At 41.7% G+C, this 25637-nt stretch overlaps 1 protein-coding gene across 3 annotated transcripts; it reads left to right on the forward strand.

Moving 5' to 3' along the window:
* Nucleotides 1–6877: 6877 nt before the first annotated feature.
* Nucleotides 6878–24886, forward strand: POLE2 (DNA polymerase epsilon 2, accessory subunit). 3 transcript variants are annotated; one of them, XM_075613861.1, is made up of 19 exons: nt 6878–7023; nt 9061–9161; nt 10377–10452; nt 11575–11652; nt 13274–13367; nt 14176–14250; nt 14791–14874; nt 15831–15887; nt 16445–16493; nt 17235–17307; nt 18722–18894; nt 20405–20494; nt 21312–21366; nt 21906–21965; nt 22314–22391; nt 22514–22622; nt 23554–23730; nt 24304–24371; nt 24725–24886. In XM_075613861.1, the coding sequence occupies exons 1-19, from the start codon at nt 6953–6955 to the stop codon at nt 24741–24743; spliced, it is 1587 nt and encodes a 528-aa protein (XP_075469976.1). In that variant the 5' UTR covers nt 6878–6952; the 3' UTR covers nt 24744–24886. The 3 variants fall into 3 exon arrangements, with proteins under 3 accessions (XP_075469976.1, XP_075469977.1, XP_075469978.1); XM_075613862.1 differs by having other exon boundaries at nt 21909–21965; XM_075613863.1 differs by lacking the exon at nt 6878–7023 and adding an exon at nt 7361–7495.
* The last annotated feature ends 751 nt before the right edge of the window (nt 24887–25637 follow it).

Genomic DNA, 25637 nt, shown 5'->3' on the forward strand with positions numbered 1-25637 from the left:
GGGATCCGACCCCAAGTTCCTAGGGAGCTAACTGACCTACCCTCTGGGCACGAGAGCCGAACTCGGGGGCTCCCGAGGCGAGCTCTCGTTCTATTTGATTTCTCACACTGTATTTTTATCCTTCTCTGTTTTAATTTGGTTATTTTATTTTGCTCCTCATGTGACTCTCCTTGTTTTGTAAACCTACCCCCCCCCCTCCCACCCCCTCCCACCACCTAGGAGACGGGAGACTATCCCCGGGGCGAGGTAAGAGTTCCACTAGAGGCAACAAGGAATTAGACGCCCAACTACAAACCCCTAGACACACCAGGATGGGTGAGTACATATATATCACAGCGAGACACTGGTCATTATATATAATATGGCATTGACACTACTCTCGCACAATGTTAAAGGCTTTAACAGCCCAATCAAAAGACGGATAGCTTTCTCTGATTATAAGAGAAAAAAAGCGGACATATTGTTATTACAGGAAACGCACTTTAGCAGCACAAACACACCCAAATTCCTGGACAGGGTTTTTTCCCAATTCTACACATCCTCAGCCCCGGTGAAGAAACGAGGAGTAGCCATCCTTTTCAATAATAACACACCATTTGTGACCCAGACAGTTAAAAAAGACAGGGACGGTAGATTCCTCATAGTAGTAGGAACAATACACCAACAGTGTATTACAGTAGCCACCATTAACGCCCCATGCACACAGGATGCAACGTTCTTCAGTAAATTCTTCCAAACCCTACAGTCAATAGCACAGGGATGTGTTATACTTGCGGGAGACTTCAATATGACATTGCACCCGGGCCTAGATAGATCAGGAGGAGGGGATTCAGCTAATAAGAGAACAAGGGCATCTCTGCTCCAAGGTTGCAAGAACAATCAACTGGCAGATATATGGCGAGAGATGCATCCAATTGACAGGGACTACACATTCTTCTCCCAACCACACTACACATACAGCAGAATCGATTACTTCCTTATTTCATGTCGAATGGTTCCAATGGTCTCCCATACGGCGATTCATGATATTTCATGGTCGGACCACGCACAAATCGAGCTAAGGTGCAAAGATATACGGCTCAGCCGGCCGGGGGTGAACTGGAAACTTAATGAGGCAGTCCTTAAGATACCCGAAACCTGTGCGATGATCGGGAATGAAATAGAGCAGTTTTTCCGTATAAACACAGGCTCTGTGGAATCTCACTTGGTGTTGTGGGAGGCTCACAAAGCTACACTACGTGGTGTCATAATTAGCATCACGGCTAAACGGAAAAGGGAAAGGGAAGCCAAAATCACTGCTTTACAAACCAAACTACACACCCTAGCATCCAAACATAAAACTAACCCTGATATACAATTACTGCAGGCAATCAAAGACACCAAGATAGAATTGAATATGCTGCTAACCTCCAAGGCCGATAATTCACTGAGTTGGTCTAAGAGGAAGTTTTATGAGAAGGCTAATCGACCGGATACGATGCTAGCCCGAGCACTGAAAGACAGGCAATCTAAGTTTAACATCCAAGCTATACGCTTAAAATCCGTTGTCTGTACGGCCAACCCACAGAAGATAGTAGAAAAATTTGGAGAATTTTATAGTTCCCTATATGATGGGGAAAAAGTGGCACATAATCAAAAAACGAGCACAGCCTTAAGAGATTTCTTAGCTAACTCGAACCTGGGGAGATTGACTGAGTACGACCGACAGGCCCTGGGCGCCGACTTCACATTGGAAGAGGTATCCCAGGCCATTAAAAAACTTAAACCATCAAAGGCACCTGGCCCAGATGGTTTCTCGGGGCTCTATTACAAGAAATATGTGAAATATTTAGCCCCAAGGTTGCTCCACATGTTTAATGCAATCTTAGCAGGAGCTCCCATCCCTGGGGATATGCTGCGAGTGTCCATATCACTAATACACACACCTGGCAAAGACCCGCTGGACTGCAAAAGTTACAGGCCGATCTCCCTAATTAACACAGATATTAAGATATATGCTAAATTACTGGCCAACAGATTATGTCTTATCCTACCCAGACTTATACACCCAGATCAGGTTGGGTTTATCACAAGGAGACAAGCAGCGGACAACACTCGACGAATTATTGATCTGGTAGAATTGGCTAATAAAAATGACACCCAAAGCATGCTGTTAAGTCTGGACGCTGAAAAAGCATTTGATAGGATAGACTGGCCATACTTGCAGGAAACTCTCGCAACATTTGGCTTCGGGGATCAGATGAGTAGGGCGATCATGTCGTTATACTCAAACCCTACAGCTCGGGTGATACATCAGGGCTTCCCCTCACCCTCATTTCAAATCAAAAGTGGCACTCGACAAGGATGACCGCTATCTCCCCTCCTATTTGCCCTCTGTATCGAACCGCTAGCTGCTAGAATACGAGCTAACCCGGATATCGCAGGGTTAAACGCTTACTCACAATCGCACAAAGTGGCCCTGTATGCAGACGATATCCTCTTAATCATAACAAAACCCCTCACCACATTGCCCAATCTATTCGACCTCCTGAGCAGATTTTCAAAAATATCTCGATTCAAAATTAACCAATCTAAATCGGAAGCACTCAACATTAACCTCCCCAGTCCTACGGAAAAGCTGTTGAGGTTGAATTTTCAATTCAACTGGCAACAGAAACATATAAAGTACTTAGGAATCCACATCACCAGAGAGGCCAACCTCATCTATAGTGCAAATAATCCCAACCTAATTCGGACTCTTAAAAAAGATCTATATAGATGGTCCTCCAAGAGGATATCCTGGATCGGTAGGATACATAGTGTCAAGATGAACCTACTACCACGTATCCTATACCTCTTCCAGACACTCCCTGTGCCACTTAAAATAACAGATATACTCTCGCTCCAAACAGAAATCTATAAATTTATCTGGGGTAGGAAAAAATCGAGAGTCAATCTCTCCAATATGAAAAGACCTGTTGCTGCTGGTGGTTTAGCGGTACCCTGTTTATTAACGTACTATAAAGCGTCCCAATTAAGCCAAATTGTTCAATGGCACTCTAACCCCCAATTGAAAAGGTGGGTAGAACTGGAAAATTCTGCATGCTCCCCATTGGAACTTAGCAGCCTGATTTGGTTACCAAAAACACCGTTTCACCGCAGAGAGATACCGCTCACCTCAATGACCAACTCTCTATCGATCTGGGAGGCGACCAAAATTAAGAATTAATACATAGTGGACAGACAGAGCCCCTGTAGATAGCACTCTGTTTCTGTATGAACTGGTGATTTATTTAAAATAACTTTATTAATTGACAATATCGTTAAAATATTGGGGTTTAAAACAATGATTAAATGATGCCAAGTGTGGCTAACTCTATGGATAGGTGTATCCAGAGGAGTATACAATGGTGTATTAATGCCCAGTGTTAGGGTAATTCACTGGCCCTAGTGTTCCTCATATGGAGAGAATGGGCTAGAGTTCTTGTAATGAAAGTAGCGGCTGTGTGGACCACAGATGTAGTGCCCCAGTATTGAAATACTAGTAGGTGCACTAGTTGATTGGACCTGTACTTAGCTGCTTTTGGGCTGCAGCTATTGGTACATTATAGACTTGTGTATACAGATCTAGGTCTATGTGCACCTATTATGAGTTTTTAACACCAGCATGTGTGGGTGGTGGTATTTAAATACAAGTGTGTGATACTTAACACGTGTACATCCCAAGTGTGTAATAACAGGGCTAGAATAGACACTAGTATTAGTTTTGCAATACTGGTAAATTAGTGGCACTGCTGTAAATTCTGTATATTCATATACCTAATTAACAGCTGAGTACTGCTCCTTTTAGGGTATTAATATCGGTCTATTATGAAAGACCTTTCCCTAGTTGGTGTAGTGCTCTTCATATGTGGTAATGGTCTGGCACTCCAGAGGTTAATTGCTGGATTGGTTGCCGTTTTGCTCAATGTGTATGCCCCTTTAAGCTAAATGCTGTGTTTGGGGATTAGCATTCAGGCTTCCTGCATTTGTACTGTGATTTACTGCCAGATATTCTCTGTGCTTTACTGATGTGTGACTGCTAAGATCGTAGGATCTTTCAGCAGTCCATTACTGTGCACGGGCTGAGACACGCTGACTCTTTGAATCTCTCTGAGAAGGCTTCTGATTACCTTAGCCTTGACAAAGCACTCGCGAAACGCGCGCGTCGGCAAACACGTGACCACGTGCACGAGCAGAGCCAGAGTTCATGTACACTGACTCAGAGAGATTCAAAGAGTCAGCGTGTCTCAGCCCGTGCACAGTAATGGACTGCTGAAAGATCCTACGATCTTAGCAGTCACACATCAGTAAAGCACAGAGAATATCTGGCAGTAAATCACAGTACAAATGCAGGAAGCCTGAATGCTAATCCCCAAACACAGCATTTAGCTTAAAGGGGCATACACATTGAGCAAAACGGCAACCAATCCAGCAATTAACCTCTGGAGTGCCAGACCATTACCACATATGAAGAGCACTACACCAACTAGGGAAAGGTCTTTCATAATAGACCGATATTAATACCCTAAAAGGAGCAGTACTCAGCTGTTAATTAGGTATATGAATATACAGAATTTACAGCAGTGCCACTAATTTACCAGTATTGCAAAACTAATACTAGTGTCTATTCTAGCCCTGTTATTACACACTTGGGATGTACACGTGTTAAGTATCACACACTTGTATTTAAATACCACCACCCACACATGCTGGTGTTAAAAACTCATAATAGGTGCACATAGACCTAGATCTGTATACACAAGTCTATAATGTACCAATAGCTGCAGCCCAAAAGCAGCTAAGTACAGGTCCAATCAACTAGTGCACCTACTAGTATTTCAATACTGGGGCACTACATCTGTGGTCCACACAGCCGCTACTTTCATTACAAGAACTCTAGCCCATTCTCTCCATATGAGGAACACTAGGGCCAGTGAATTACCCTAACACTGGGCATTAATACACCATTGTATACTCCTCTGGATACACCTATCCATAGAGTTAGCCACACTTGGCATCATTTAATCATTGTTTTAAACCCCAATATTTTAACGATATTGTCAATTAATAAAGTTATTTTAAATAAATCACCAGTTCATACAGAAACAGAGTGCTATCTACAGGGGCTCTGTCTGTCCACTATGTATTAAGTTATACGCCCTTTGCAGCACCAGTTTCATTGTTCTATAGTAAAGCTGAAGCGGGGGTAAACATACGTATAAACAAAATTAAGAATTCCCTGACATCAAAGCACTCGTTGATGTCCCCCATTTGGAATAACTCAGTGTTCGCACCCGGCATGGCAGGGTCCAGTATCCCGATCTGGAAACAAAAAGGCAATACACGAATGAAAGACCTGGAGGGAGACAACCAGAGAATCAAGACCTTTGATCATCTAAGAATAGAAAAAGAAATGCCTCACTCTGAATTCTTTAAATACCTCCAGGTTAGAGCATTTTATAATAAATTTGCCCCATACCCCCCTCTGACAAAATTCGGAAAGCTCTGTCGGGCTGACGCCGACACCAAGGGACTTATATCAACAATATACGGGGAAGTAGTTGGTTCTGCAGACCTGGGACAACAGATCCCCTCATACAGAACCAGGTGGGAAACAGACCTAGGGGACACCCTGGAAGACGAGGAATGGAGCGCCATCTATATGGCCTCCGCAAAAAGCTCCATATGTACCACACTAAGGGAGAACGCATATAAGGTCCTCATGAGGTGGTACCTCACCCCACTAAAATTATCTAAATACATGCCAGGATCCTCCTCACTGTGCCCCAAACAGTGTGGCGGATCAGCTGATCTGTTACACATGCTGTGGTCTTGCCCAAAAATATCCCCTATATGGGAAGAAATCAGAAATTGGATCCAGAGGGTTTTTGACCTCACTATTCCCCCTGACCCGTGGCTGTTCCTGCTGAACAGACCGTTACCGGGCTTATCAAAAGCAAGTTCCAAGCTAATTGCACACTTTGCACTCGCGACGAGATGCGAGATCGCAGCATTATGGAAACGCCCTGATATACCAAACATCCCAAAAATTCGAAATCGCATTTGTTTCATCTGCCAGATGGAAAAGTTAACGAGTCTAGTTAACCTCACTGGCGACAATTTTCTAAAAGTCTGGACGCCATGGCTGGCGCAGACAGATATCCCGGGGATCGAGAGTACCACAATCTGGCATTAATATCAACAGATGCGTTCTCTTTTGGGGGGGACAGAACAGGCAATCACACACTCAAACAATCGGACAGAGACTATAATTCCTAATACCCACAAGATCAGCCCGAGGTTCGGCTCGCCCCCCCCCTCCCCTCCCCTCCGTTTTTTTTTTTTTTCCGTTGCTATGATTAGACCCCGGTTATTACTTTTATTACTATTTGATTTACTTATACGCCGTACGGCCGAGTAGGGACTGAAAAGCCGTACGATTCTATTACATCCACCCCTATGTACAACTGATCTATATTGGTAGACTTATATGTTATGTACACAAGCTGTCATTTCAAACACAACTATTGTATTGTATACTATGTATGCTTTCTCCAATAAAACTGAAGTTATAAAAAAAAACTTTTTTATTAAAGTATTTATTTTGAGACACACACACACACACACACACACACACACACACACACACACACACACACACACACACACACACACACACACACACACACACACACACACACACACACACACACACACACACACACACACACACACACACACACACACACACACACACACACACACACACACACACACACACACACACACACACGACGTCGCGCTTTTCTATCGACTGTGCACTACGCCGCGCATGCGCAATGCATTTCCGCGGATTCTTCTGGGGGCCGGAAATGGCGTCACGGAACAGCTGTGGGTTGTTGTGGTTTTTTTTTGGCGCGAAGTTTTGGAGATGGCAGCACATGACAAGCTGAAGAGTAAAGTGACTGCGGCCTTCAAAATGCACGGGTTGCTGCTGCGGGCGTGAGTGTGTAATAGGCTCGGGGCTCGGGGGACAGGCTGCATGAAGGGGAAGCCTAATAACCCATTGCAGAGCACACATTACAGAGCGCGCTTTGTAGAGCAATGCGCTGCCAGCCCCCGCTGGCTCTCCAGGGGTTAATGGCCAGGCCTAACCCGCTCACACTGTTCCAGGCTGTCACTATTCAATGGGGAATGAGACTCCGTAGAGCTGCTTTCTTATTTATTTATAAGCAGTTTCCTCTATCTTTTGTTGTTGTTGAATAATTTGAAATAAGGGTTTTCTATCTAACAGTTTTTATCACCAGGTTACCTGAGATGTGTTTGGAAAATTCCTGTTTTATTTGAAATAAATGTATTTTTTTGTTGTTGGAAGAAAACAATCCTTTATCATAGTGCAGTGTCCACTGTCAGACAGGACTGATGTCTAGGGACGCTAAAACTCGGTGATTGCCTTGAAACACCGTTTAGACTGGTATGTTTCACATAACTGGCACTTACACTCTCAGCTGTCCAAGAAACTCGTGTGGAATTATCAGGAGTGAAGTACAATTTTTAACACTAAAACTCAATTGTAAATATGTGTGTGTGTATGTGTGTGTATATATATATATATATATATATACACACACACAATACTTTAGTTTTCTATGTTTGTAAAATGGAATTACAATAAGCTCATGGCCCTTCTGCTCCTAAATGTTTTCTGACCTTTTGCGAACTGGTTCAAAAGCCCCGTTGTTTGGTGTGACATTTGTTATACGTTACGTGTGGTGCTTGGTGCTGATCTTTGCATAGGAACAACGGAAGCTCATGCTAATTAAAACTGGCTAGAATAACTGAGCAAAAATACACTCCATGCCACAGTACTTCTGGAAATGCAACATGCACATTCTGGGAGTGATGTATCGAGGCAAAATTGAAGCACAAACTGTAATTTTCATCTTGGGGTCAATGTGTGAAGATCTGTGCTCCATGTTTATCAGTAGGTAGTGTCAATAGGCGTTACATAGCACACAGATTATAACGAGATGTATCAAACTGTTCCCCTGTCATTATTTTAAAGAGGCAATCCATGCCGTTCTTTTTTTCCTTTTTATATAGGGTTGAAGCAGGGGGTCGCTGGCGCTGAACCCCATTAATTTCAGCTTCGGCGACCTCCTGCTTCCATAGATAGCACCGTAGTAGGTGCCGGTAGCTACTCCAGGGTTGACATTATAGCGGATTTTCAAAGCTCCTGCACCCTACGGGCCAATAGGAGGCAGTTACATTATTAGGTTTGGCATTCTGTTGGCCCATGTGATGTGGGAGCTTTAAACTTGCAGGAGATACCGGCACCCCCTAAGGCTGGGTCAATGGTGTCGGAGACCGTGCGAGGCGCGATCAGATTGCCTTAATGCATTGATCGCGCACATAGACCGCGGGGCAGGAGGGGGCGCTCATTGCGTAAGAAATCAGTTGAAACTGATTTCTTGGCGCGACACGCAGGTCACATGAGCAGTTCGCCCAATGAGGGTGAACCAGCTTCGTGACGCCCCCCACGGCGCATCCACCGTGTACAGGAAAAGCACCAGCTTCACCCGGGTGACGTCACAGCTTCTGCACGCCTCCGCGTGAGCGAAGGCACCATGGCCTGGGCCTAAGGAGGCAAGGATCCTTGGAGCAGGGAGGCCCTGGAGCTCCAATTAATGGGGGTCAGCTTCGGAGACGTCCTACGTCCTATATGAAAAAAAATGTTTGCTCCTTTAACTTGTATTTGCGTCCAGCAAAATTAGGAAAAGCTAAAGTAGCATAAACTTTTTTTATATTTGGTAACTTCCTTACATTTGATGCGAAAAGAAAATCGATTAATCTGTCAAGACAAAAGTCTGTGTTCTGTACTTTGATATATCGCTCCCTTTCATGGTTTTTTTTCTGCAGGTAGTAATAACTTTTAATAGACCCAGATAACGGTTCCTCAGAGGTATTTTAGACACAGGGTTATGAGAACTTAGTGATGTACTGTATTATGTCAACATGTACATGTTACTTTCTTTCCAGAGAGGCCAGCAAGTATCTTAGTGAAGTTCTAAGGTCTGTTAATGAAGTGGAACTTGAAGATGTCATCGATAGTATCATCGATGCTGTTGAAAAGCAGCCGTGTAAGTGTCACATTTACCTTCCATTAGTGTGATTAATCCGCATAATAGTCTAAAAACAAGATGCGGTGAAGAATGAATTCAGAATTGCTGATCTAAGGCAGGAAAATGATTACCAACTTGTAACTATAATGCTGTAAAGTGATTGACAATGAATTCCCATCACATTAAACGTTGTCATAAAATATTCAGTAGTGGAACCATGTTAAGAAACTTCACAGAAAAAAAACTAAATGACACATTAAATTGGCATTTCTCCAATTTCGTTGTCCAAACGTCAAATACGATTATGCTGTGCCCTGGCGTATGTGAGACAACTTTTTTTTTTCACTAGTGCAAAATTAAATGTCATTATGATGCTCCTTGTTTTTTAAAAACTATTAGAAATGCTAAATTTAAAACACTCATATTGTATGAACATAATTGTCACTATAGTAGCCATATTAGGTTAACACTGTAAAGACAAGAACATATTTGGCTAATATAAATACTAGAATGGCTCCCAGGTATAGAATTGCCGGAATTGTTACTTTAATTGCTGTAGTTGCATAATTTAAGTAAACTCCAACTATACACAGATTCATTTTTATCTCCCCCCTCCCTCCCACCCACCCCCCATGAAAAAGAGCACACCGCAAAGACCATTCTATGTTTTAAACTTTTTTCTCAAGCATTACAAAGGTTTTTATGTACTTTATTTTTCATTTAAAAAAATACTGTTCTCCAGGCGATCTCTTTGCAGACTCCGATCAGTGAGTACACCATGCTGTCTTCCTACCTGTATTTATTTCTTTTTGTTAAAAGAATATACGCCTAAATCTCTTAACATACGCCGTAAACGGGGCTTTAAAAATACTAGAGAATATATATGTCTTTATATTTATCTCGCGTACCCCACGTTTTACGAAAGCGAAAACACCGGGAATTTATAATGCAATAAATGCAGAAAACAAGATCGTAAAGGAGAGCTTAGAATCAAAGCAGAGAAGATGATGCACTGTAGAGGCACAAATGTAAAAAAAGTACATTGTAGCTACTGTTTCTGCAAAGTGTCCCCATAAATAGTCAGTGGTAGTATAAGGATCATAATGGGTAAATACCAGCCACATTGCAATTCTGTATCAGTTTTCCGTTTGTGTTACTGTTTCATGAGTTCCCTCTTGATTTTAACATGCAGTGTCAACCATTTATATTTGAAATGTATCTTATGTTTTTTAGTGTCCACTAATATGATTGAACGGTCTGCAGTGGAAGTGGCTGTTCAGGAATGCAGTCGGTCCTGTGATGAAACAATGTATGGCTAATGTTATCCCTGCTCTTTTATTGGGTAGGAAAGGCAGAAGAGATTTTGATTGTTACACAAATCGTTTAGCCAGCAAACATTAACTATAGGCTGGGACAGCGATCTTAATGGAACTATCTGGTCATATTTTTTATAACATTGGGACCAGGGGTTCCTCTGGAGCTGAAACGCATGATTTCCCGCTACGGGGAGCCCCCTTGTTCCCAGGATACTTGCTGGTGAGAGAAATCCCTCCAGGGGAAATAAAATGGCTGCCAAATCTCGCCAATCCCTTGGACCAATAGTAAGACGCAACCTCCGCATTTGCGGCTTCCTATTGGACGCCCATTTAAATCCCTGTGAGGAAACGCCGCTTACTTCACCAGTAACTATTTTAGAAACCGGCGGAGTCCCACAAGCTGACAATCTAGTTCAGGTCAGTAGGAACCTCCTGTTTTTCAAGCTGTATGAGAGAGAGAGACCACAGATTTAAAGCAGCAATCTCCCCCCCCCCCCCCCCAGAAGCCTATGAGTTTTACTCGTATAATGCTAGTATCATTACTATCTTAATCTCTAGCGTGTGAGGTTACCATGAATAAAAGCATTCCCTGAAAGGCAGAGGAAACCTTTTTTTAAACCAAATATTTTTTTTTAAATGCACACCAAAAAAAGGCAATTATGGCAGCCTACTGCTTTAAAAACAAAAATTTACGTATAGGTGCCTAATCCAGGGGTCTCAAACTCGGTCCTCAAGGGCCGCCAACAGGCCGACTTTTATCGATATCCCTGCTTCAGCACAGGTGGTTCAATCAGTGGCTAAGTCAAAGAATTGAGCCACCTGTGCTAAAGCAGGGATATCCATAAAACCTGGCTTGTTTCTGGCCCTTGAGGACTGAGTTTGAGACCCCTGGCTTAATCCCTTCAGCATTGAATGTGTTGGCAACATACTGCAGAAACTGAACCTTTTGGAGTGTTGATAGTAATTGTTGGGTTAAATATTAACTTGCTGTTTCATTTTGTCAAACAAATGATACCAGCTGTTTGTTTATATGACGGACTGGAATGCAGAATACAAAACCTGACCTTAGTACTTTGTTTCATTGTTTGATAACTCAGCTACTTTCCTTTTTCTAGAGAGCATATTTTCAACATTATTGGAGCTTTTAACATACCACGTTATGTCTACAATGCAGAAAGGAAGAAGTTTCTCCCGTAAGTTGCATCTGAGTTAAGGATTGTTTACCCCTTTACATTTTCTACTATGGTTGGCGAGACTGCGCGGAGGAGTGCGCTCGTGGCGCGATCGCAATGCCTTAAGGCAATGGTCGCGGCCATAGTCCGCGCGAGGAATCAAATTTAATTCCACGGTGCAACGGCCAGGTGACGTGAGCGGTTCGCCCAATGAGAGCGAACCAGCTCCGTGACGTCACGGCCACGCCCCAGACACGCCTCCCCATCGCATCCAGCATAGCCACAAAACGCGGGTGACACCACGCGCTCGGATGTGAGCGCGCGGTCGCCATGGACCCAGCATTATGACTTTCCCATAAGCATGAACAGAAAGCAAGACATGTACTGTTCTGAAGAGGTTCCACCGATAGCTGAAATAATGTCTCAATAAGACGGCAATGTAGCAGAATACTTTATGCACCTTTATTCATGTGCCCACACCATTTCTAGTTACTTTACCGTTTCAGGAAGCACCCGCAACTTTACAAGTGTCTAACTATTATTGTATTGGTCATTTTGAATATAACGGACTGTAGTACTGATGGACTTGTGTGAAATAGATTAACTGCACTTCATGTGTGGGAAATAAACGTTCCAAAAACAATCTAACTTAATGGGAACTACTTCTCAGTTTGGCCTCACCATCCTCTTAGATCTGTGGCTTCCACTCCTTGTCTGCGTGAATGAAACCTGTTCTCATAAACCGCTTCTTATAGTCTACAAATGTAGCCACCTTGAGCTTTCCCACTGCTGGGGGATCCTGAACTCGGCTTCCACGGGCAAGTGGAAATCTCTCCGTGGAGCGGGTGTCCCTTTCACTAGACTGGACGCCCCGCAGGCTTACTATCCCCTTACTATCTTTTGCTTTTTGAGCAGTGGCTCCGGGGATAGTATGTTTGGCTACATCTGGTTAGCAATCGTTTTCAATCCTCTTGAGAATCCCACACAGACCATGGTTTGGGTGTAATAAGTGATACTCTCATATGTAATCAAAATGCATTCTTATATTTGTTAATCCATTGGCTGTTGCTAAATTGTTGATGGTCTCCCACAAGGAGAAGATTAAACATCGCTGATCTAGCTCACTAGATTCTTTTTTTTATGGCTGACGGCACAGCATATGGATACATTTAAAACTGAAATTCCGAACGCTGTCTCAAGGAATCATTGAAAGCGTTCATTCTAGCCGGACCATCATAAAGTTTGATATTGAGCGGTTGTACATATTTGACTTCAAACAGATAGAGTTCAGTTCGTAATTCGGAAGGGAAGGAATCGGTCCCCAAGTCAACTTACAATAGCTAAGGACTACATAGGCTAAAGCAAGTGTTCTCAACTCCAGTCCTAAACACCCCCTGGCACCCACCCCCCTTCTCGCGTGGGGGGGGGGGGGTGGTGTGTCTTGAGGACTGGAGTTGAGAACCTTCTGGGCTAATGGATAGAGAAGATGGAACAATTTCAGTGAATACTACATTATAATTGTAAGCTTTATACTACACCGTGAGCTTCTTTATTTGTATACCCAAAATGTGATTGCTGGGGTTATCTGAGCTATAACTTGTCTGTTGTACGTTACATGTCTGCTGCTCTGTATGTTTTACAGCCTGGCTATGACCAGCCTCCCTGCACCCAATCTGTTTGGAAGTGCCAGAGACAAGGCAGAGTTATTTCGTGAGCGATACACAATCCTGCAGCAGGTGAGCCATGTTCTGTCCTGCAGCCTCTGGTCACGTATTTCAAATACTAGTGATTAATTATTAGAAGATCTTTGCATCTATATGGGTGTCCAATTCCAGTGCTCAAGAGCTACCAACAGGTACATTTTTCAGGATATCTCTGCTTCAGCACAGGTGACTTAAGTCTTTAAGCTGCCTGTGCTGAAGCAGGGATATCCGGAAAACCAGACATGTTGGTAGCTTTTGAGGACTGGAGTTGGCTACCACTGGTGTAGTCCAACCTTCTTAAATCTTACTGTTTTGTGTCCTTTATCCCCTTGGCAGGAGCTTGCCATGCAGAGTTCTGCCACGTGGCACAGGTGTCTTCAGCACTGCAGGGGTTACTGCTTTTTTATTCGTTACTGGGGGGGGGGGGGAGTTGGCAAAAAAAAAATACACATAACAGAAGTATATTATGGACAAAGTGGTGCAACAATATCGGGGGGGGGGGGGGAGGGAAATAAATTAAAAAATGGAAGGAAGGGGAAGCCTTTGTATTTTATACATGGTGTGCGATATTGGGTCAAAATGGTCAGACCAGGGTTAAATCTTTTTGATCCAGCGTTGCTGTCTGTAAAGATAAGCAACTTATTCTTTGCTGCTGGAAGGCGCTATATATGTCTTCACTTGTAGGGAAGGGTTAACATTTCTCAATTGGTCTGTATTCCTAAACTGACCCGCATGTGTAACTGAGTTTTATTCTTTTTAAACGGCCTGTTTCCGTACAAGATACTTTTACGCACCGTATAACACTGTTTTTCTTCTGATGTAATCGGTGTTCTTTCCTTAGAGAACTCACCGACATGAGCTCTTCACACCACCTGTTATAGGTTCCCATCCTGATGACAGCAGGAGCAAATTCCAGGTGAGGTTGCACCTGTTTCCATGGTCTCCTTTGTGGTCACTTAAACATGCAACAATTCCCCTGGTTGTAAATCACATAAACAAAACACAATGTTTAAATCATACATCACACTGGTATATTTATTTCTTTATAATGCAGGCTTCATTGTTCTTCCTTCCAGAAAGAGAAATGAACACTATAAAACAGTAATAATTAAATATGGGGGAAGGTGGTGTTCTGTCTGAATTCTGTATATACCTTGGAGCTTGTAGAAAGTAGTCATGTAAATTAGCTGGATATTGTAACTAATTATTTTCTGCGCTTTCTGCCTCGGCTATCCTTATGCAAACCCCTGTGGAATGAGTCTGGCTACTCTTGCATGTTCGTGTATTCATAGACTGTGCTGTGAGTGCATTCTCGTTGGCGGAATGAATGTGAGACTCTAAGCATTTGCATGGAGATGGAGTATCAGGAATTACTTGGTCTCTTAGCTGATCAGCATAATAGCACAGCAGCCTCCTGGGTGGAACCCTGCCGTGTCCTCACACTTCTCAATTTCAGCTTAAAACAGTGGAAACCCTTCTGGGCAGCACCGCTAAAGTCGGAGAAGTGATTGTTCTCGGGATGATAACGCAGCTGAAAGAGGTAGGCAACTTGCAGTGTCTGTCAATATATTGGGAGGGGGGGTACATTTCATTGTAAAATTATTTCTGTCACCTAAATGTCCTCAATATGGGAACTGGTAAATTCTATGGCGAGGATGTCAAGGAATGATAGAAGCAAAAATCTCACTAACGCCGTCTTATCCTACGTACTAACATCGGTCCCTGTCGTCTCCCCTGCAAAGAGTACAAACAGGGCATTTCCCACACACAAGTTAATTTGTGTCCTAAAGCAAGTTTTTAAACCTTACATTAATAAACTTGCAGACTTAACATCTGTGTAGTAATTCTTGTCTCGTGTTCCCAATGGTTTCAGTATGTAGAGTAGACCTGTAACATGCTATTAAATGAGAAAATCTGAGCGCACACTCAGACGGGGTCACTGAGGTGTCTTCAGAAATTAGCCTTTCGCTGGAGGTAGAGAACTTTCATAATACAGATTTTTCTGTCATTTGCAAGATTATGATTAAAGTCAAGCAAATTATGAGATCTGTACTATGTGCTTGTTAATCCGATCTTCTACTCTGAGAGACACACGCTACGTTCCCTTACACAACTCTGTATCTTACGTTCAGGCTGTTTTTGTAGCACATTGGATATAGATAGTTGGATGATACTACATACCACTGCGTGATTGGCAAAGCTACACTTTCACTTTATAAAGATCTTAAAATGATCTGTGTTCTGTTGGCCTAAAATTTGTTAACATGCGGACTGTTAAAGGGAATTGTACTTGCCTAAAATCAGGCATTACTGTTTTAATGGCTTGTGGGCCACTGTATGATGGGCTCTTATGTTGAGACATTTTAGGGACAATATTACGTGGCAGGACTTTTTCTTTTTATTTTCTCTTGCAGCCTGAAGCCTTGTTACACAATGTTGGCACTTGCTAGCGCTTCCATTTATTCAGTATGACTGCAATGTTTCTTTTCACCCAAGGGCAAATATTTCCTGGAAGATCCCACTGGAGCCGTGCAGCTGGATCTCAGCAAAGCAATATCCTTTTGGGATATTTTCCCCATATATCTCCCCGCAACTTATCTAATCCTTCCTGTTCATTTTGAGTATTTTGGTAACCATTTTTGGGTGCTTTGCTGTCTGGGGTTGTTCATGTGGCATGATCCAATGTATGCACCACACCATGTGTCTTATAGACACATGTGCAGCGGAAATGTTGAGACCTTGTTGAATATTAACACTCTCGCTGCCAGGGGGCAGTTACAGTACCCTTGACAGCGATATGGTTATAGGTGAATAGTGTCCTGCAAAGCTCAATAACAAGGGCTTGAACTGGTGGAATTAGAATTGGCACCGTGCCTGAAGCTGGCGACACAACCTTGTAGATCATGTCGCTTCCTCCTCACACTTTTAGCATTTGATTAAGACTTGGTTAACGTAACTTTCCCAAGTAACAAGCCAGCACCTTAAGACACTTCATAACGTTGATAACCCAATTTTCAAATTAATTGACTGAAATGCCTCGTTAATTTGAACAAATGGCTTGATCTAAAACCGAATTGTAGAATTTCCCGCTTTCCTTAGCTTGGGTTCACCAGTTCCACAGCGGTTTATATACAGAGTCCTGTTTTGTTTTAGCAGAAGGTAAGATATTCATTTTCTATTTTGACTTCAGTATAATGTCAGCACAACAAACCAACCGTTCATTAAACACCATCATTGTAATATGACGAATACAAAGCAAATCAATACATTTTCACAGGCAGGTCGTATGGCACTTTTGTTTATTATATTTATGTGGGTTATGACCAGTGTGTTTTCAACAAAACTCGGGCTGCTTATACACTAAACTTTCAGAAATTAAAAATTCTGTCTTGGTCAAAACCGCCACCTTTTACATACTCCAGTTTAGTTATATTTCACACGTTCTGTCCCATATAAAAAGAGAACAACCCAATGTTTTCTATTCAGGGATTGATATTGCTTTTACAATTATATAAGGCATCTGAAGTTCCAGGAATCCCATGTGGAAGACACCCTGTTATTGCATAAGCTGATGCTGTTTGGCCTTGTCGCCCTCTCCGAAACGTGGGTTAACCCTATTAATAGAAACTATTGATCTTTGTTTTACAAGGGTTGTATTGGAAAAACCCAAAGGGTTGAATTTCCAATTTTATTACAGAAAACCGACTGCTTGGTGCTTTATTAATGAACATCAGTAATACAAAAAAAAATTGCCTCTAGATCACCCATTTTATACAAAGTATCCCAATGATGTTAGTCTTCCACTGTGGCCAAACAGGCTGCAATGCAGAGCGTAATTTGCGCCTCTGCCACAACACGCACGCATTAAGACATCTGACAAGTTATTTTTGTTTTGTTCAGGTTGGTACGAAGATAAAACTTTTCACATCAACGCTTTTGGGTTTCCACCCACAGAGCCTTCTAGCACTACCAGGTGAGTCCAACATGTATATTGCCGACTTGATCATTATTATGATGCAAAATACAAATCCCTTCTACCTAAACGTCAAATAAAAATATCACTTGTGAGCACATTCACGTCAGATAGGTCAGCAACCCTGCCCTTCCACATTATCTCCTAGCTTACACTGCAGCAAGGGATTCTGGGAAATGGCATGCAAAGGCACACCGTGTCACCTTTTTGCCTCAAATCTATTTTAACATGGACCCCCTGTAAGCTTATGCCGGCCGCATTACACAGCTTTTCAGCACAGCCTGGGTTAAAGAAGTGCAGAGCCAGTAATACCTAAACATCACAGAATGTCAGGTGAGCAGGTTCAAATGCATTATATTAGAGTAACACAGAAAACTTAAGTCCAATTGCAAAGTGCAGCTACATTGCTGGTTGAAATGACGGCGTAGGATTTGAAGCACATATTGAACATGATATTCTGTGGTGACGGAGCAGTATATCAGTGGAATATATTTGACTTGTTCTCTGTAGCGCAGTTAATGTCGAATACATTCCTCACGTTGGAGAGGCAAAAGAAAATATTTCCTAATGACCACTACTGCTTTGTACCCCTGACTAATTCTGTGTTTATAAAGGAAGTACAAAAGTTTCTAGATGCATGTTGGGGCACTAAGCGGGGTAGGAAAAAAAGACAATCAGCATTCTAAGTGCAATACTATTCAAAATTGAGTCGCAACATATTTTTTTTTTTCTTACTTTGAGAAACATTTTGCTAACCCTGAAAGTGCTAATAATGTTACAAAATTTGTATTGGAGTTTGCCAGCTTTCTGCTAAAGTGTGTGTGTGTGTGTGTGTGTGTGTGTGTGTGTGTGTGTGTGTGTCAGTCTAGGCCAGGGGTGGGCCACTCCAGTCCTCAAGGCCATCGGGTCAAGTTTTCAGGATATCCCTGCTTCAGCACAGGTGGCCCTTCTGATGCTGGAACTGATTGGCCACCTGTTCTGAAGCTTGGATGTCCTGAAAACCTGACCTGTCGGTGGCCCTTGAGGACTGGAGTGTGCCACTCCTGGCCTAGGCATTAAGCAAATATAGTGTTTTTTAGTGAATGTAGCAAATTAAGCGACATGGTGGGCAAATCATTTGCAAACTCTGACAAGGTCGTAAAAGGGTTCGTCGGTAACGAAGGCAACATCTTGCATGGCTTGCCGCCTCCTATGGATCTTTTGCACATCTCTAATGACCAGCCAAGGCACAATTAATTCCCAAGTGACTTCTACCTGCATTGGCAACACCTTTACAAATTGAAGTTAACGTGGACCATTTTGCAAATGGCCAGGTCTAGAACGGCTTCAGATATGCAGCAAAGCAATTAGAAGTGTCAGCAGCATTTCAGGTGTTAACTGAAAATCCGCCTTTTGACGTTTTTTCCTTTTTCAGGGCCTATTATGGCAACGTGAATTTTTTTGGCGGCCCTTCTTCCACATCGGTGAAAGCTTCGGTTAAATTAAAGCAGCTAGAGGAGGAGAATGAGGATGCCATGTTTGTGTTTTTGTCCGATGTGTGGCTGGATCAAGTGGAAGTGATGGAAAAACTTCACACGATGTTTTCAGGTATTTGGCAGTGTTTTATGGACGATCAAACCACGCTTTTGACGCCCTAATGATTTTCTGCTTTTCATACCCAAGATCTTCTCCTGTGCTGCACATTTCAGGACCCCGAAGTACTTCCTTGACGTGCCACTTTGCTAGGAATGATACCCTCCTTATACTGTGACTCGCTTGGATATCGGATTTGTTTCAATTACATTTTTACACATTCACAAAAACTGAAATGGCAAACTAAGCATGATTGTTTTGAAAGGTTGTGTCATCAGATTAGTTTATTTTAGTTTAACACTTGGTGTAAATTCTTCCGGATAAGATTTCCATGTTACTAATGTCTAAACCTGTGCTTATCTTTATGTAGCCTCATCAATCCCTGTATTGTAAAGCTTTGTGTACATTGTTGGTGCTATATATACTAAAGAATGAATATTCATACATGTCACTTGTACTAAGCACTGTGAGATAAAACAAATATAGTGCTCTCTAAACTAATGTTGTGAGTGATAACATTAATATTAAAGTGAATAGTATACAATATGTAAAACAGTTCAATATATTGGTGTCAATCAATTGTAATGGGAAAGAGTTGCTGCTGATCAAAGTAGATGGCTCAACATCAGGGACTGAGAATAGAAAGAGACACGCGCAGACTCTCATAATGCATTACCAATAGCATGATTTAGTGAATAGAAGGTAATAGATGCATGTACAGCAACTGCCTTCCGGAGTGGGAGCCTTCACCGCTGCAGTGACTGCGACACTACTTTCCGGCACCGATACCATCAGCCCAACTGTGCTTTCCTATGAGGGTCTGGCTACCATGGCGATTCCTGACGGGTTTTTATACCTCAATGTTTTAAATTCATGTATTTGCTGTAAGTGCATCTACTGCCTTCTCACTAAATAATTCTCGTGGTAATGCACTATGAGAGCTTGCTTCTTTTTCTATTCCCATGTACTAAGCGCTGACTGATTCTGTGGGCACAAAACAGCGTTGGCTAAATTGAGTCAATAGCAGTTGACTTTGATCATTGCTGTTGTACTTAAAATATTGTGTATTGTGCTATAAACCTTTCTCACTGACTGCCCCACACCTCTGGAATGCCCTTCCCCTCAATACCCGACTAGCACCCTCTCTATCCAGCTTTAAGACCCACCTTAAGACACACTTGCTTAAAGAAGCATATGAATAGCACCGTGGCTAATACTATACACATGATACATAAAGCTTGGCCCCCTGCAGACGCACTTACCAGAACGCCCTCCTACTGTCTCTGTACGTTCTTCCTACTTACCAATTAGACTGTAAGCTCCTCGGGGCAGGGACTCCTCTTCCTTAATGTTACTTTTATGTCTAAAGCACTTATTCCCGTCATCTGTTTGTATTATTTGTTATTTATGATTGTCACGTGTATTACTATAGTGAAGCGCTATGTAAATAAAGACATACATATAATGCAATTACTGCCCTGCAATATTTGACGTGCTGTAATGGTAGCTTCTCTGTCGGTTCCAGGTTACTCCACCGCGCCTCCAACCTGCTTTATCTTTTGCGGAAACTTCTCTTCAGCTCCGTATGGAAAAAATCAAGTGACGTCACTGAAAGGTTTATACCTATTCATACTGTATAGAGGCGGTTTGGGTCTTTTAGAAAGCTTGGCTACTGTAACCAGGAAACTATAATTCATTGTGGGAATGTGGAAATAATGGCTGTTTTTGCACATGTTTTAAGATGAAAAGTGCAGAATCACACTAATGAAGATTACATGAATAAGCTGTTGCTTACTATGGGGCACTTGCTTCAAGTGCCAGTTCGGGTTCCCGCACCTGTTCTGGAGTCAATTACCATCGAGTTGGATGGGAATTAACGCCGTTACAGGTGCGATAACCTGTACCGGTACGTGTGTGTGTGTACATATACTGTACACACACATTACCCACACACCCTGTCCACACTAAGACACGGAGATGAAAGTAAATACACACACTGCCTTTTAGTGTGTATACCCTGTAGATCATGGATTGTTAACTCTAATCCTCAGTGGCCACCAACAGGTCAGGTTTTAAGTATATCCCTGCTTCAGCACAAGTGGCTCAGTCGTAATGACTGAGCCACCTGTACTGAAGCAGGGATATCCCTAATACCTGGCCTGTTGGTGGCCCTTGAGGACTGGAGTTGGCCACCCCTGCTGTAGATGCATCTACTTACAGGGTAATGCATTGTGAGGCCCCACATGGCTATGCAGAGGTTAGGAGTTTTCCTTGGGTAGTAATGTATTCCAATCATTTCCATTTAAGACTACAGGTCTCCAATTCTCATTGTGCATTTGAGCCTTTTGGCAATGAGAACATTAGAAACATAGTTGATAAGTCTTACTCCGTTCCTATTTGTAAATTAAAACACTTAATTTTTTTATTTCCAGACTCCTTCAAGAATCTTGCGGACGTTATATGTGAATATCCGAATATACAAAAAAGGTACCATGGCAAAAATGCTTAATCTGTTAATGCTTGTGAGGTGTAACAATAGGTATCGGCCTCCGGTATGCCAGTTTATTTTACAGGGACAGTCACTGATAGCAAGCACATACAATACATAAGTATTTACTTGTAGGCCTACAGGCACGTTGCTCTGTTGTTTTATTCAACAAATGCTGCTTTTTGTAAGAGGTTGTAATTCAAGCAACATGGCCATAGCAGAAAAGCAAGCACGTTCCATCCAAATGCAGGACCTTGAGTAATGTTGCTGCAACACATGTTTAGCTTATAATGGTTTTAAATACAGCTACAGCTATAGAATTTTTTATTTTTTTTTAAGTAGGATTTGGGCAGATGGGTGGGGGGGATACAAATATAAAGCAATCTTAACTTTCTGGCTGCCAGAGGTGACTGCCACGCATTGCTTTGCGAGATGGTTGCATGGTACTGCACAATGCTGCATGTTGAATTTTAGGTAATGGCTGATATTTCTCATCCCATAATGGAAACAACAAATCTGCCAATTTTTATATTGACAGCAGCCGATTTGTGTTTGTGCCGGGCCCTGAAGATCCTGGTCCTGGTTTCATATTACCTAGGTAAGTTAGTGGTGTGTATGATCGGAATCCTTATTAGTGGCCCTATACAATTCTTCTGAACATCATAAACCCAACAGAAGTACAGCTGGAATGTGTCCGGTCCTTTTTGGTTTCTGCCTTTTGTGCATTAACTGATTCACTGCCAGAAAGACCTGTAGGTCTAATTTTTTAAAGTTGGTAAACATTGCTTAAAATTTTTATTGATCATGTTACATTGTGGAGTTCTTCAACTTTACGTGTGTACGAATTGTATACATTTTAAGAGTTTAAAAAATGTTTTTTTACTGCATACTTATTTTCACTTTAATGCATCTAAGTTCACCGTTCATTAATAAATATTTATTATAGACCACCAATCGCAGAGCACATTACAGAGGCATTCCGCCAGCGAATACCCTTCTCTATTTTTACTACAAATCCTTGCAGGTATGCTTTCTTGATTATTCGCATTTCAAGTGCTCTAAACATTGATGGTATAATTGGATGGGGCAAGTAATATTGTACAAATGTGTCACTGATTTTTGCTTTCCTTTTTTCCCATGTTTCAGAATTCAATACTGTACACAAGAAATGGTTGTATTCCGTGAAGATTTAGTAAATAAAATGTGCAGAAATTGTGTTCGTTTTCCCAGCAGCAGTCTGGATATTCCTAGCCACGTAAGTTTAATGTTTATTGCAGTACAACGAGACTGCAATATACTGCAATGTGTCTGTGTAATTGGACATTTTTCATGTAGGTTTTGTACTTTGGGTATATATGGTGCAAGTGAAAGGCTTCATTTAAATGTGATGGCCTAGCCATATACAGTTAACAGGTTCAGAGCCAACTGCCACACAAAATGTAATCTCTCCTATACTGTATTTAAAAGAATTGATCGTATATGGATATCTGTGGGTAAGCATGATTAATTGCTATACGTATACCACGGCTCTTCAGCTGGCGGCCTGCAGGCTACACGTTGGAGAGGCTGCCGCCCATGCAACTAGTATGAAGTGAGCAGGAGAAAAGGCTATTTTTCACACACACTTGTTAGTTAAAGCAGGGGTGCTCAACTCCAGTCCTCACGCCGTGCGCGCCTCAACAGGCCAGGTATTGCGGATATCCCTGCTTCAGCATAGGTGGCCTAATCTTCGACTGAGCCACCTGCGCGGAAGCTGGGATATCCTGAAAACCTGACCTGTTGGTGGGGCTTGAGGACGAGTTGAGCACCCCTGAATTAAAGTAATGTATAGATGGTACAGATGTAATGCATACTTGCAAAATGTAATCATTTTCAAGATTTAAATAAATCTAAAATGACATTACAATAAGCTTGTGGCCCTTCCACTCCTAAGTGTTTTCTGATCTGGCCCTTCAGAGAAACTGGTTGAAGAGCGTGTGTGTGTGTGTGTGTGTGTGTGTGTGTGTGTTCTAAACCTATAAAACAATACAAATACGCAGTTACATAAAGATCCACACCAGTTGACACTTCCACGTGGTCGGAAAAACCTGTTCAGACGTTTATTTCAGAATGTGAGAACAGTAAGACTTCTGTCCTGATACGTTTCTACACGTGTACTTATAAGCAATAACCCTTTTTTCTTTTAGTTTGTGAAAACCATCCTATCACAGGGCCACCTGACTCCCCTCCCGCTGTTTGTCAGCCCTGTGTATTGGGCATACGATTACGCTTTGAGATTGTACCCTCTACCTGATTTAGTGGTCGTCGCTGACAAATACGACCCGTTCTCCATCCTGAACACAGAATGTCTCACCATAAATCCTGTAAGATTTGTTTCTTCCATTGGCAAATTCCTTTTATTTTTCTTTAAATTATGTTTAACCACAACTTATTTGCGGCGTTTCAGTAACAGCGGTGCCCCTGCAGCACTGGCGTTATGTTGTAGATATAACATTTTACCCAAACAATAAAATGTGTCCTTGTAAGTACTGTAGTTCATAAACTGCCTGGGTCCAATCTGCAAGAAAAAGTAGTACAAACAGAGAAGAAGCATGGACACGGGTCTTGTGATAAAAAATAAAAAAGGGTTTGAAAGGCTCCAGTGAGGACCAAAACGTTGATTTTTGTTGAACCTTCTTTATTTGTCTCACAAGACCCTAGTGTGCCTGCTCCCTCTCCCTCTCTGCAAAGAAAACACAGCTCCATTCAAATAAATGGAACTAAAACCTTTTCCAGCGCAGTTAAACGGCTTTACAGCCAATACTATAGAATCGGGGCCTCTGTTTGCAACACACGGCCAAGTAGGTTTTATGACAAACTCCTCAGAGTGAAGGAAGTAACACATTAATTGTCAAAATGTTGATTTTTTTTTTTTATCTGCAATTGTGTAACCGCAGGGATCATTTCCAAGAAGTGGATTTTCCTTTAAGGTCTATTATCCCTCCAGCAAAACGGCTGAAGACAGGTAACCCCTTCATGCAAGAATGTGTATTCCATTCATATATTTTATAACTCGATCTGAATTTTTTAATTTAATAATTTACCATTACACCCATACAAATTGTTTGTGGCTTTAAAAAAAAAAATATGCATATTTTTTTGCACCATTTGATTTATTACAAAAGACTCCACTTATTCCAAGTAGAATGTGATTTTCCATGACACATGACATAGCACAAATTATCTAAGTGTGGCCCAGCATACTTTGCATTTTCAAAGTGAAGAAACAGATGTATGTATACATAATATGGGATGTTGGGATAGTTTATTTTCATGCGTTGGAAGGTACTGTGATAAATATTTTTTTTTCTATTTCAGCAAACTTCAGAATGTTTGACTTTACGAAGAAAGTGAAATCGTTGGCGCCACTATCCAAGATTATACAAAAGCCTTTTCTAAAAAGTTTTATCATTTTTCTTTAAATGTATTTTAGGCTCTTAATAATTATAGCATATTTTGTAATAAAAATGTACAGAAGTATTGTTTATGTTCTGTTTTCCACCATGGGAACATATCAGTTCACTTTACACAGGTGCTCTAATGAGAAGCATAACAAAGAAGTAAGCCTGTCATGTCGCATCCATTTTTAACATCAGTGTTCTAATAGATTTTAATGATGTCTCAGTCCTTGTTCAGAACCTTAAAGTTTACTTCCATTTTATGTCTTGATTGGTAATGATGAACAGTATCTAAGAAGAACTCTGATGCTGGTCTACTCAAGTATGTTTAAGAACATCAACTTCACTGACTCATCTGAAACATGCAAATGTACCACAAGCGTTTTTTTTTTACTATTTGGTGGAGTATTTCTGTTTGTTTATTTATTTTTTACCCAACATAACTTTATTTTTTTAAGTCTGAACATTAGAATGTGATATTTGATTAGACAATAAAATAATTGACATTTATATAAAAATAATGTAGGCAATAGATCAGAATGGTTGTTCTTTTTGCAACCATTGCTGTCTGCAACTTTTGTGGAATGCACAAAAAGAGTCTCAGAACCAACCACTTGGGATGCCCCCCAACAGGAGGTTTAAAGGGTTAAAGCATAGTAAACCTGGATGCTAAGGCAAAAAAGAATCTGGTCAAGAAACACAACGAATAGATCAGCAAAAGCCAGGCACACAAAAATCAAACGCTCAACTCAATGCAAAAAAGGTCACAGATGCGTGGATGAGGTAGTCATTTAAATGACTTTTTGCATGGACTTGAGCTTTGGGTTTTTGGT

This window comes from Ascaphus truei, chromosome 9 (genome assembly GCF_040206685.1).
Source record: "Ascaphus truei isolate aAscTru1 chromosome 9, aAscTru1.hap1, whole genome shotgun sequence".
Classification (NCBI taxonomy): domain Eukaryota; kingdom Metazoa; phylum Chordata; class Amphibia; order Anura; family Ascaphidae; genus Ascaphus; species Ascaphus truei.